The sequence below is a fragment of the Globicephala melas genome, chromosome 1, assembly GCF_963455315.2.
Source record: "Globicephala melas chromosome 1, mGloMel1.2, whole genome shotgun sequence".
Classification (NCBI taxonomy): Eukaryota; Metazoa; Chordata; class Mammalia; order Artiodactyla; family Delphinidae; genus Globicephala; species Globicephala melas.
The window spans coordinates 76004952-76018151 of NC_083314.1; the positions used below are offsets into that span (position 1 = coordinate 76004952).

The 13200-nt window shown below is 52.0% G+C and overlaps 2 protein-coding genes across 8 annotated transcripts; both read right to left on the bottom strand.

Moving 5' to 3' along the window:
• Positions 1 to 4179: 4179 nt before the first annotated feature.
• Positions 4180 to 5159, bottom strand: LENEP (lens epithelial protein). The gene is made up of 2 exons (XM_030841993.2): positions 4490 to 5159; positions 4180 to 4402 (listed from the first exon to the last, which is right to left on the bottom strand). Exon 1 carries the CDS (start codon positions 4726 to 4728, stop codon positions 4543 to 4545), a length of 186 nt encoding a protein of 61 aa, XP_030697853.1. The 5' UTR covers positions 4729 to 5159; the 3' UTR covers positions 4180 to 4402; positions 4490 to 4542.
• A 69-nt stretch (positions 5160 to 5228) lies between these two features.
• On the bottom strand, positions 5229 to 11207 carry FLAD1 (flavin adenine dinucleotide synthetase 1). Of its 7 annotated transcripts, none has more exons than XM_030841988.2 (8): positions 11092 to 11207; positions 10316 to 10540; positions 8052 to 8796; positions 7235 to 7382; positions 6678 to 6776; positions 6411 to 6600; positions 5569 to 5642; positions 5229 to 5451 (listed from the first exon to the last, which is right to left on the bottom strand). In XM_030841988.2, the coding sequence occupies exons 2-8, from the start codon at positions 10394 to 10396 to the stop codon at positions 5316 to 5318; spliced, it is 1473 nt and encodes a 490-aa protein (XP_030697848.1). In that variant the 5' UTR covers positions 10397 to 10540; positions 11092 to 11207; the 3' UTR covers positions 5229 to 5315. The 7 variants fall into 7 exon arrangements, with proteins under 7 accessions (XP_030697848.1, XP_030697847.1, XP_060154683.1 ...); XM_030841987.2 differs by lacking the exon at positions 11092 to 11207 and adding an exon at positions 11000 to 11073; XM_060298700.1 differs by lacking the exon at positions 11092 to 11207 and adding an exon at positions 10932 to 10988.
• Between the last annotated feature and the right edge of the window lie 1993 nt (positions 11208 to 13200).

Genomic DNA, 13200 nt, shown 5'->3' on the forward strand with positions numbered 1-13200 from the left:
AAGGGTTGAGAAAGAACGACCTGAGGATACTGAGGGGCGGAGGTCAGAGGGGTCAGAGAATGGCCAGAAGAATGGGTATGCCCCCAAGGCTGGCAAAGACTGGAGTAGACAGTCTCAGCTGGGCATAACTGAGAAAGGACTAATGCCTTTTGAAGGGGAAATAACTCATATGCAAACGAGATGCAAATAGGGACGCAAATAAGAGCGTATGCCCTTGGAGGTCTGCGCTCTGGAGCTAGTGAAACAACTGCCACACTCCCCTTTCTGCCCGTCTTTCAGTTTAGCTGGGAAAACGTGGGACCCTCCCAAGATTATTACTATAATATCCAGTTTATTGCGCATGGCTCCTCAGACCACTTCTCTTGACCCCTCTCCTCCAGCTTCTGCACACCACTGACGGTCTTATATTCGACGTAATCAGCTGGGAATCCTGGATATCAGGCCGCTCCTCCGCATGCTGTCGTACTTGGGGGTCACTTCCAGTTCTGCCTGGTCTCCTTCCCTGTTTTACCTCGCCCAGTCCCCTACCCCTTGTGGCCACTAGAGGGCTCCGGGGCGCCGAAGGGTAAATGAGATCTTACCCATCCCTCCCTGTCTAGGTGCCTGCACATCTTCCTTTATTGCTCCCCTCATCCCCCTCCAGTGAGTTCTTGAGACAGTAGTTTGGACACTTAAAACCTGAACTTACTCTAGTTGGGAAGAGAACATTGCAGGGAAGCTGCCACATCTCACTTTCCCTTCTAGACCAGTGGGGAGGTGTAGTCCAGGGAACCATCTCCTGGCTTTGTGGCTTACATGAAAAGGGCGTAGCTGGGCCTCCCAAATGAGCGCGGGGGAAATCAAGAACAAGGGGAGATTAGGGTTGAGGTGAAGTGGGAAATCATGGAGTGGGTGCAGAATAGGGGTGGATAGTCCCTTCCACATTTCTGCTAGCCTGGCCCTGCCTCCCAGGCCACTTAGGCTACCATCCCAAGCACCAGTTCAGAAGAGGAAGGCAGGAGAGAAGCCCTGAATTTGAGATGAGAGAATCTGGGTTCACTAAATGACTACCCTACTGCAGTGTGCTGTTCATATGACTTTGGAGAGGTCACCACACCTCTCTGGGCTTGTTCCTTCATGTTAAGATGGGACAATTGCCCTCGTCCTAGCTACTTTTTTTTTTTTTTTTGCAATACGCGGGCCTCTCACTGTTGTGGCCTCTCCCGTTACGGAGCACAGGCTCCGAATGTGCAGGCTCAGCGGCCATGGCTCACGGGCCCAGCCGCTCCTTGGCATGTGGGATCCTCCCGGACTGGGGCATGAACCCATGTCCCCTGCATCAGCAGGCATACTCTCAACCACTGCGCCACCAGGGAAGCCCCGTCCTGCCTACTTTTGAAGTGGACTTTTGTAACGCTCGCACACTCTGTAGCTGAAAAGGGCTCTGGAATGGTATATGAGGTTTTTGTTATCCTCCCCATCCCTCTCCTCAGTCTTTCCACTTTCAGGGTTCTGACACTCTCTTTCCAGCTCTGACACTCTCCTTGGGCTACTGGCAGTCACGACTTCTCTCCCCTCTTCAGCTCCGACCACCTGCCACAATCACAGGCCCTGCCTTCCACCCCTACTACTTCCCCAGTAGCCCTTGCCAGACATCCCCTCCCCTGGCAAAGTCAGAACGCTCAGACTTCAGGATCCACCTCCAGGCACTGCCCCAGCTTGGTAGGAGTGAGGTCTAAGAAAGGAAAAGGAGGCAAATGTCTAGAGCTTGAGTCAGGGAAGGGCTGGGGTTGGCCAAGCAGGGTGCAGGCTATGAGGGGGAGAGGGAACTCCAAATTCAGATGGGAAGTTGAATTCTGTGTCCATCTCTACCACTAACCTCTCTCTCCTTGGATTCAGGACCTTCTCACTGCTGTGCCCTGGGGCTCTGAAGGCACCAGGCAAGAACACTGACCTGCATTTTGTGGATGTCTAAAGAGGGGCTGCCAGGGATAAGAAATAACCTTAAGTTGGAGTACTATAGAGTACCATACTGATGTACAAAAGAATGGGCAGGCTCTAAATATACTGATGTGGACTCCTGTACGAGGTATGTGAAGGGAAGATAGCAAGGTACAGAACAGGGTATAGAGTATGTTATTAACTAGAAGTATGAGTATATGTAAGTGCAGCCACTTCTCCCTACTGCTATTGCTGTAAGCCTGCTCTGAGCCACCAACATGTCTGGCCCCGATTGTGCCCATGACCTCCTAAAAGGTCTCTACTATCCTACCCTTGGTCCTCTAAAGTCTATTCTCAACCCAGCAGCCAGTGTGAGCCTTTTAAATAAAAAATCAGTTTATGCTCAACTGCCTGCAACAGTTCCTCATTTTACTCAGCATAAAATCTCAAGTTCTTACCATGGCCTACTAGGCCTGCCTCCACTCCCATCCTTAGCTTGACTTTCTCTTTTTCTATAGAACCTATCACCTAGTAACATCAATGTACTTATTTTTTAATGTTTATATTTTATTTTCTGTCTCTACCCACCAGAATGTAAACTCCATGAATACAGGGATCTATTTTGTTCACTGCTGTATTCAAATCAGCCAGATTGGCATATAGCAGATGCTCAATAATATTTGTTAAATGAAAGAATAAATGTTTTGCTATTTGCAAAAACATGGATGAACCTGGAAGGTATTATGCTTAATGAATAAGTCAGACAGAGAAATACAAATACTGTATGTTATCACTTACATGTGGAATCTAAAAAATAAAACCAATGAATGAATATAACAAAACAGAATGGACTCACAGATATAGAGAACAAGCTAGTGGTTACTAGTGGAGAGTGAAGGGGGAGGGGCAAGACAGAGGTAGGGGATTAAGAGGTACAAACTACTGTGTATAAAATAAATAAGTTACAAGAATATATTGTATAGCACAGGGAATATAGCCAATATTTTATAATAACTTTAAATGGAGTATAATCTGTAAAAATTTTGAATCACTGTGTTGTACACCAGAAACTAATATAATACTGTAAATCAACTATACTTAAATTAAAATAAAAAACTAAAAAAAAAAAGAATGAATGACGATGCAGTATATGCATAGACTATCTCTGGAATGCTGTCCAAGATACTGGTCACCATGGTTACCTCCAGGCAGGAGAGCTGGGGGATAGGTGTGGGAGGGAGATAATTTTTACTATCAGAGTTTATTAGGCATATATTACTTTGACCAAAAAAAAAAAAAAAAAAAAAAGGAAGAAAAAGAAAGAGAGAGAGAGAGAAAGCAAGAAAAAGAAAATAAGCCCAGAGAAAAAGGAGTTAACTAAGAAGTCTGAGGAAGAGCTGGTCCCTGGCAGTGAGGGAGGGCCACATACACCATCTCCAGGCCAGTGTCCCAGGACAGAATGGAGGGGGGAGGGCATAACTGGGCCCCAGGGAATGCTGGGTAGAGATCCCAGGGACACTGGCTGGCTCTGAGGTCGTTGGGGGCTGTGAGTGGGCATGTCATTATGCAGGAACAAGACGATGTAAATGGCTGGTGTGTGCCTACCACTGGGAGTGATTCAGGGAGAGCATGTGTTGGTGGCTGCCGAGGGGAAGTGAAGAGTCAATTCTGCTCATTCTGGCTGTTTGTGTCCTATGCACTGTCATAAACCTGAGGGACCTGTGTGGCCATACAGGTGGCTTTCTCTTGCAGCTTTGTGTGTGAGCTAGAGGAGCAGGGCCGGACTTCCTCCGTAAGCTGGGAACTAGCACCAGCTCAGTGCTTTCCCCAAGATCTTCAGGGGCAGGGAGCTGGCCAGACCAGGTCTTCTATTTGGGTTCCCATCCTTACACACAGGGCCTCACAGAAGAAGACCCCACCCAAGCTGGACTCCTCCCTGTCTACAAGTTGGGAGGAACCTGGCCTTTCTACCCAACGCCCTCCCCACCCAGGCACCAGTGAGTCAGGAAACCTGGCTTTCATTCTGTTCTATCCAGGAAAACTTCCTTCCCTCCTTGGTTCCCAGACTCTTCCAGTGCTGACTTTTTCTGACTTCCCTGTAGACATTTAGAACTTTTGGTCTCAAGGCTTATTTATTATACATACAGTTCAGTGATTCTCATACAGAGATACTGGGGGCAGCCCATTCCTGGTACTAAGAGGGTATGGTGAGATCAGCCATCTGGGCCGGTGGGCTCACTGTACCAGGCTTGGAGGAGTGCCAGGTTCTGCTGCAGTCTGACTGGGGTCCTAGCCAGCAGGCCAAGCTCCTGTGCACCAGAGGTGCACTGGAGGTGGGGCCTGGGAATAGAGGCCGAGAGATGAGGCAGGTCTGACAGATGGCACAAACTCAAAGCAGGATCACACTTCACTCATTGTTTGTGGCCCGTCCTTGGTCAAGCACAGCTGGCCCCAGGAGTCTTGATGGGGGTTGGGCTGGGTGCTAAAAAAGAGAATGGGAAGCTGAGAGGCAGGCTCCGCCACAGAAGCTGCAGCCATGCCTCCTGTCTGTTTGCCCTACCCTGCCCACCTGAGCGATGCTGGCCATGGTGCCAGCGGGGAGGAGGCAGCTCCCTGCTGCCATTAATCCAGCAGCTCCTTGATACACCAGCAGCAGAGGAGGATGTAGGCGACTTCCTTCAGGGTCCGCTGCAGGCCCTCCCACCCTGTGCCCGTCTTCATGACAGGCACCCGGAGTCCAGTGTCTCGCAGAACTCCTCCAAGGGAGAAGGGCAGGGCCTGGGCTAGGGGCTGTATCCGGGACTGCATGTGGGCAGCAGCTCTGAGGAAGGGTGTGGGAGCTGCCTCTAGTGCCTTTTATCAACATTGTCCCCACCCCCTTCAGACCTCATGACTGTGGGGACAAAGGCCCCAGGGTCTAGCACAGGGAAAGTTCTGGGCCTGAGAATGGGCTGAGTCAGCCCCTGTGCCCAGGGATGGTGGGGTGGGGTTAGTAGGAGGAGGGCCTGGCCACTCCATCTTTCATCCTCCACAGCCAGGCCAGCTCAGCTTCCCTTCCTCCAGCCTGGGTCTCGAAGCCCTGGCTGCCCTGCCCAGTTATCCCTTCCCCCAGGGGTTGGCACTGCTCCCTGCTCCTGCCCTCTGGTGGGCTCCAGCTGAGGCTGGCACTGAAAATCATCAATGAGAGCTCCTTTCCAGCCTCCTCTCTCCCCCGCTGCCCCAAAGTGAGCACTGAGGGCTCCGAGCTGCCAGGGCCTGGCCCACTTCTGCTTCTCTCGTCCCCTGAAGCAGGAAGACACAGCCAGAGCAACAGGCACAGGAGAGGTGGTTTATTGACAGGTTAGACCCCAGGATGGCCCCCTTCCCTTCCTCCTGGACAGGGCAGGAGTGGGAGGTCACGTGCGGGAGTTCCGCTCCTCGTCTTCGTTCTCAAGCAGGTAGGCTGGACGGTAGGTGGGCTGTCCTCCTGGGTTCGGGCACTTCAGGGCTGGGTTCCGCACCGTGTTCTCCCGGCTCCCCAGTGACGTATAGCTTGGTGGGGCGGGGGAATGGGAATGGAGGGCATGGGTGAGTGTGGTGGGCTCGGCTCTCCAGTCCCAGCACCCTCACATCTTCCACACACCCATCCTCTTCCTCCAAATCCCTTACCCTTGGTCATACAGGATACAGTATGGGACAAACAGTTGACGCAGAAAGTCCCAGATGTCTCTGTAGGTCCAGTCCTGGGAGGTCAGAGTCAGAGAAGAGTCACACATACTTTCCTTTCCCACACCTACCCACTGCCACCTGGGAAGGGGACTATCCGGGGCTCTTCGGCTCCCTTGGCCTCTGAGGGAGGGCCTGCTACCCAATTCTCTGGTAAATCTTGCTCTGTGTAGGCCAACCAATAAGAAAGAGAAAGCTTTTATCCTGTCCCTCTCCATTTCTCAACCCACCCTCCACTGGCATCTAAGTTCCAGGACAGGGAGAGGATATCTATGTCTGTGTAAGCCTGTGCTGTCCAGTAGAACTTTCTGCAATGATGGAAATGTTCTTTATTTGTGCTAACATGGTGGTTGCTTGACATGTTGTTAGTAGAACTAAAGAACTGAATTTTGAATTGTAATTTAATTTAAAAATTGAGATATTCACATGCCATGAAACTCACCCTTCTAAAGTATACAATTCAGTTTTGGTTTTTTTTTAGCAACTTGTATTTCATTTCAATTAATTACAATTTGAGTGTAAATAGATGGCTCGTGGCTGCCATATCAGTCAGCACAGGTCTAAGTCATTGTTCTGTCCACAGGAGAAAGCAGGATGCCTGCCGCTGAATTAGTGCTTGATAAAAATTGCTCAAAAGGCTGAACGAACAAATAGCACAGCCTCCCCTGGATGATGGGGCTGTTTCATCCAAGCCCCAGGGTCTAACCTCCCCCACCTCAGGTAGCCAAGGAGCAATGACTGATGGGGGCACGAGACTGAAGGCGATAAATCCCCTTCCCTGATACCAGTAGCGGGTTGATGCGCATGAATGAAGGCCACCCTGGGTCAGTGGGACTGAAGGGGCCGAGGCTGCAGGAGTAGGGGTCGGTGCGGCGGGTGCCCATCAGCACAGCCTCCAGCTGGGGATGCTGTGCCCGCAGCTCGCTCAGGGCCTGCTTCATGTCACCCTCAGCCTCCAGCACCTGCAGACTGTACCTGAGGAAGAGCAGTGGGAGTCAAGAGTGGGCCCTGCCAAGCCCCTCTTGGAGCCCAAACCTTCAGGTCCCTAGTACCTCTTGATGGTGTCCTGTAGAAACTGCTCCAGCTCAGGGAAAGGGGAGATGCTGCGGATATACAGGATCTGGAGGGGCTCTTGAGCATCAGGGTATTTCCTGGGGAGGGGGCAGAATCCATTGGCTTGCCAGGATGGGCAGGGAAATGCTCTCCAGAGAGCTTGCCTTTTGGCCCCTGGGATGGACACCCTCCCCTTCTCTCCTTTCCTCATCCTTCCCATCCATCAGAACCCACTTCGTCTGGGAAGCCCACTCTGACCTCTTACCTCTCAAATCTGGAGCATACACTCCTGTTTCCAGTATGTAAGCCTTACCTCCCCGACAGGACTGTGACCACCCTGTTGTCGGGGATGGTGGCTTGCACGTCCATACCCCGCGCCAGGCAGGTGTCAGACGCTCAATAAATATGGTGGGGGAATGGAACCGAGAGGTCACTATGGCTACCATCCTCCCAAACCCCACCCAGACAACCCCTTTCCTCCCTGCTTCTTAGGATGGGGAACTAGAGGATGGGGCCGATCTATCTCTGGGGTCTTGCCTCCAGGGGGTTGGCTCACTTCTGCACAGCGGCATGGAAGAGGTGCAGGAGGGCGGTGCAGTCCTTGCCCCCGTTGAATCCCACGCAGAGCTGGGTGAGGCTGTACTGAGCCAGGGCAGTCTCAATGGTCTGTAGGGCGCCTGCCACCTTTTCTCTCAGAGAAGACCCTGCCAGCCAGGCAGGGAAGAGGGCATCAGATAGAGACATATGACTGTCAAAGGGCAGTGGTCAAAGGGCAGTGGGGGCCAAGTTGCCCTTGCTTAAAACCCTTCCATATCTTCCCAGTGTTCCCCACGCCTTCATCTGCCCACTCGGCCCTGCAGTCTGCCCCCAGCCTGTCATTCAGCCACACCTCATAGCACTCTTCACCTCAGTGTCTTCCCTCTGGAGGTCCTGGTTTCTTTCCATTCTCTAACAGTTTACTCTTGCCTACCTCCTGGTCTGACCAAATCCTCCTTAGCACTCAGCTGATATGTCACTCGCCCAGAGAAGCCTTCTTGGACCCCACATCAAGGCTGATCTCCCTGCTATGGAGACCCCCCCATCACTGACACCTCATGCACGATTACCTGTTTAACGTCTCCCTCTCCTGTTAAACTCCTTGTCCAGAATAGGGCATACCTCTGTCTTGTTGAGTTATACCCCCAACAGCCAGCACAGTGTTGCTGAAAGGAGGTACTCAATTGATATTTATTGGAAGAATGAATGAATCAGCTGTAGCTATCTTCTGCCTTCTCCTGGATCTGGGGGAAGCCTCCAACAGCCCCTGCATTCCTGAGACTGAGGGTGGCACCAAAGGTCTGATGTATGCTGCCCCTCCCCCCGGAGGCCCCTACCTGACTCAGTGAGTTTGTACACGGCCTCACTGGCCTGCTCCACGGCGTTGGGTACGTAGGGGACCAGCGATCCCTGGGGCAGACGAGCAGTCAGGTAGGCCAGGCATTCCTCCAGGGGCCCTTCTTCCTCCGAGTCCAGTGTCAGCTTCACCTGATAGTAGTTGCTGCCCCAGTCAGGGTAGGAACCCAGGCCAAGCCTGCGCCCAAAGTGGGCCTGGGCCTCAGCCAGGATGGGGGCGATAGAGGCCTCATTAGCTGCCACATACAGCTCTCGCAAGTGGAACTGAACAGCTGTGTTTTGAAACAGTCCCTTTAGCCCCTCCAGCACCCGCCGCAGCAGCTCCGGAATTCCCGGGAAGAGGTAGACGTTTCGGACGGAGACTAGTGGGAATCTGAACGGACGGCCAGTGAGAGGATCTGTGCCATAATGTAGGCGGGCAGAGGAGGGCACCCGTGACAGCTTCTCCCAGCCCTCCCCCCCTAGGGCTTTGACGGCCCCTTCCAGCTCAGGGTGTGGCCTGAGTTCGTCCCCAAAGGCCTGTGCTACTGCCTCGAAGGTCACATCATCATGGGTGGGGCCAATGCCCCCTGCCGTAAGGACGTGGGTGAAGCGGCTGGAGAAAGACGTGACCTCAGCCGCGATGGTGGCTACCTCATCGGGTACGACAGAGACTCGGCACACCTGGACCCCCAGGGAGCGCAGTGTCCGGCACAGAAAGTAGGTATTGGTGTCCTGAGTGTGCCCCTGCGAGATTGGAGATGGGGAAGATGACAGTGTCAGTGCCGTAGGGATGAAGGGCAAAGGGGGAAGGATCAGGCTGCATCTGCCTGATGATGGGGCACTCTGCTCTTTGGGGGACACCACCTCGGGCTACGCAGAAGCCCAGACTAGGCGCAAGAGTGGGAAAATCCATGTGAATGGAGTCAGGGGTAATGTGATCCCCCTTGGGCCTTCATCTCTGCTTATGGATTCAATCATCAATTGTATGGGGACAACTCATCTACTTCCTCACCAACCCTGACAGTTTTAGTCCTCTGGCTCCAGGTGCTTACTGGGCATCTTCACCCTATCCCTGGCTGTTGTCCCTTTGGTCAATGGCATCTCCAGACACAGTCCACAGTGTCAGGTTCTTCAAGCTGTCAATTCTACTTCTGAAATGTCTCTCCATTTGCTCTCTTCCCTCTGTTCCTACTGCCACCAAACGGGTCCTTGGCACCTTTCACCTGGACAGTGGCGGCAGACCCCTGGCCAGAATCCCAGCCTCCAGCCACAGCACTCTGCCCTGTGCCTCCTGAACAACTTTCCTAACGTGTCACTGTGATTGCATCACTCTTGGCTCAAAAGCCATTTGTTGTTTCCAACCATATACAGAATAAAGTTCAAATTCATTTGCAGAATATTTGAGGCTGTGAGTCTATGGTGTGTGTCCACTCTTCTTTTCCAGCCCCATCTTCTTCTACTTCTCTATAGAGAGTTTAGTGGTTAAGGGGGGCTCTGGAGTAAGTGAGAATCAGGTTGGAACCCCACCTACCACTTACTAGCTGTTCAACTGTGGGCAAGTTTCTCAACCTCTCTGAGCCTCAGTCTCATAATCTATTCATTGAGATTTATAATAAAAGTACCCACATCGGACTTCCCTGGTGGTCCAGTGGTTAAGACTCCGCGCTTCCAATGCAGGGTGCGTGGGTTTGATCCCTGGTCAGGGAACTAAGATCCCACAGGTCGGGCGGCTCAGCAGGGAAAAAAAAAAAAGTACCCACATCATGGAGTTGTTGTGAGGATTAGTAAAATCACATATGTGATGTAATAAGCACACTGCCAGGCGCTAGTAAGCACTCAATATTACTATTACAAACCTGATGCCCACCATGACCTCTAGTGAGACTTCCCTGATTATTTAGAAGTAATTTCCCCCTTCTAGTACTTTCCTTCTATCTCACTTATCTACTCTGTGGAATGCCTTGGATCATTTTCCAAACAGGTTGGATATAACTCTGAAATAATACATGCATTGTCATTTCTGTAAAGCCACCCCTCCCCCTACCATAGTGCTTGGCAAATTGTAGGGACTTTGCTACAAGTTTTTCAACACAGTAATTGAAAGAATGAAGGTCACTTTTCCTCCAATATATTGGACTCACTCCAGGACCCTACTGCAGCAAGGGGGCTCCCACCCTGGTTCACCCTCCCTCAACAGAACGTGGAGCAAGCTCCGGAGGACAGGAGAACGCTGCCCCTCCCCCCTCCTCTGTCCCAGACACACCTTGAGGATCTCATCTCCAACAATGATGATGCCCGCCGTCACGCTGCGCCCTGGGGGAGGTTCAGAGGCCCTAGATGCCATGGTCCTGCCTTCTCTGCCCCTCTGCAAGGCCCTCCAGTAGCCACCCAGACCCCCAAATAGGGGGCGCAAGCACGCGGGGCCCGCCAGGTCTACAGGGCACTGGGGGTCATAGCCTGGGAACTGGGTTTCCGGGGTCGAGGGAACCTGGAGGAGCCAGAAAGGACAATGGGGGAGAGCAGGAGTGCAGTCTTCCTCATCACGCCCTTGACAATCGACTCCTTTATCCATGTCCCTTTAATAAACGTGTTCTCAAACCCTAGCCCATACCTCTTTTAATGTTTTCTATGCTCGGTCCTAGTCTCCTTAAAATGTCCTTCTCTCCCGAACCTACCACTTTAAATGTCTTCTGTCCGTTGAGCTCGGCTCCTCTAGGGTCTGCTCTATCTTGGGCATCTGCACCTTTAAATGCCTCTTCTCTTTGGGGCATCTGTTCCTTTAAATGTCTACCTTATCCTGGGCCTTGGCCCCTTTAAGTGCGTTCCCTCCCTCCACCCACGACCAAAACTCAGCCGCCTTCTTCTGCTGGCTTCCGCACCCTTTCTAGCCCGGAATCCTGTCTCTTCCCGCCACGCTTCAGACTGCTGAGCTCTTCCAGGTTCTCACCTGCCTCTTGCCCCTTCACCGGGTCTTTCCCTCTCTCCTTCCCTCCCGTGGTAGCTTCCGTACTCAGAGTCCCGCCTTAGACTCCTACCTACCTCGTATTAATTGGTCATTTTGGTCGTCGCTCACACAATCTTTAAGGGTCAATTGGTGTAGTCGACTATCGCTCTCGAGCTTTAGCTAGAGGGCGGGAGTAGTGCTGAGTTGTTATTGGCGACAACCACGTGGTCACCCCTCGCCCGGAAACATGGGGGCCGGGCCTTAGTTGGGGGGCGGGGCTTTTCTCTCAGAGCTGGGCTTGAGGAGTCTGGAGTGAAATGAGTGGTGGTGGTTGGAGGTTCTTTAAGGACTTTGGGGTGCTCCAGTCTCGTGCTGGAAGTAAAGAGGGGCTTGACTCTAACCTCTGTGTTAAAATTCTTGTATGCATATGCTGTTATTCATTAACCATGACTTATTCTAAGGGGTTGGGGGCTGGCACTGGTGCAGAGGGGATTTTATATTGTGGCAAATGGACGTTGGAGGGACAGCCAAGAAAAATTGTCAGCATTGCCTGGGAGGTAGCAAGATCCTGGAGGTGACCTTTTAGTGTGTGGAACTTTCATTTGTCTCTGTTATAAACAGCAAAGCTAATTACCGAAACCTCTTTTTTTTTTTTTTGCGGTACGCGGGCCTCACACTGTTGTGGCCTCTCCCGTTGCGGAGCACAGGCTCCGGACGCGCAGGCGCAGCGGCTACGGCTCACGGGCCCAGCCGCTCTGCGGCATGTGGGATCTTCCCGGACCGGGCCACGAACCCATGTCCCGTGCATCGGCAGGCGGACTCTCAACAACTGCGCCACCAGGGAAGCCCCAAGAAGTACTTTTAGACCAGAAGCAAGTGAAATAAGAGGAAGCTAGGATAATGTGAGAATCCAAAGTGGACACGTGGCACTCCCTAGTCGCCGCCCTCACTCGTACCTCCAAGACCAATTAACTGGGAGAGGTTGTTTAAAAGTACTTCTTAAACTTTAACGCTCCTACGAATCATCTGGGGGCCTTTTCATTTTTTATTTTTATTTTTAAATTATTTATTTATTTGGCTGCGTTGGGTCTTTGTTGGTGCGCGCAGGCTTTACTCTAGTTGTGCGGTGTGAGGGCTTATTGCAGCGGCTTCTCTTGTTGCAGAGCATGGGCTCTAGGCGCGGGCTCAGTAGTTGTGGCACAAGGGGTTAGTTGCCCCGCAGCGTGTGGGATCTTCCCAGACCAGGGCTCAAACCCACGTCCCCGGCATTGGCAGGCGGATTCTTAACCAGTAAAGTCCCCATGGGGGCCTTCTTAATATGCTGTTTAAATCTACAGGATTCATGCGGTTTGGGTGGGGCCTGAGATCTGCATTTAACAAGCTCTCATTGTTGTGGTCCTAAGGCGGGTTGAAAAAGAATTTCCAGACACGAGGCAGGATGAAATAAGATAGAATTTATTAGATGGAAGGGTTGCTGCCAGAACAGCAGGCCGACTTCCTAGCAGTCTGGGAGAGTCGCCCGAACATGTGCTATTGATCAGTTTTTATAGCCAGAAAACAAAAGAATGGTCCGGGGTGAAAATTTCGTTTACTGATTGGCTGAGGCACTTACACCTTCCTTCTATCTGGTGAGAGTGGGACAGCCCAGATGCCTTTCCTTATTTGAGACAGGTCCCGTTGCCCAGGTGGGTGTTGGCCAGGTGGGCTCAGGAATTTCATAACCATCTCAACATAGTGGGGAGGGCGATTTAAGAGTCTGGTAGGGGGTGTAACGCTGCAACTTTTTCATGCAGGGTCAGTCTTTGTCCTTGAAGCATCATTGTCCTTGGAGCACCACATTCCCCCTTCTATTTATAGGGCCAATTCCTTGGCCCTATTGGGTACCCTGCTCATATCTACCTAACTGCCTAATTGCCTCTCAGGCATTCCGGAACCCCTTTGTGAGAAGGGGTGACAAACTCTCTGGCTGCTTCCTGCTGAGCAGGAGCATCATGGGGCCCTGGGTTCCCATTGCCTGCTCTCTGTCAGGGTGTATCTAGGGAGGAGTGTGGGCCCCATGTAAAGTGATGGCGGCTTGTTCAAGGGGTTGTACGAGTGTTGTCTGGCCGGTGTTTTTGTTGCATCACCATTTGTATTCTGGAAGAGACAAACTTAACAAAGAGGTTAAAAATACATGGCCCGAAAATCGGTCTGGACCTTGCCTG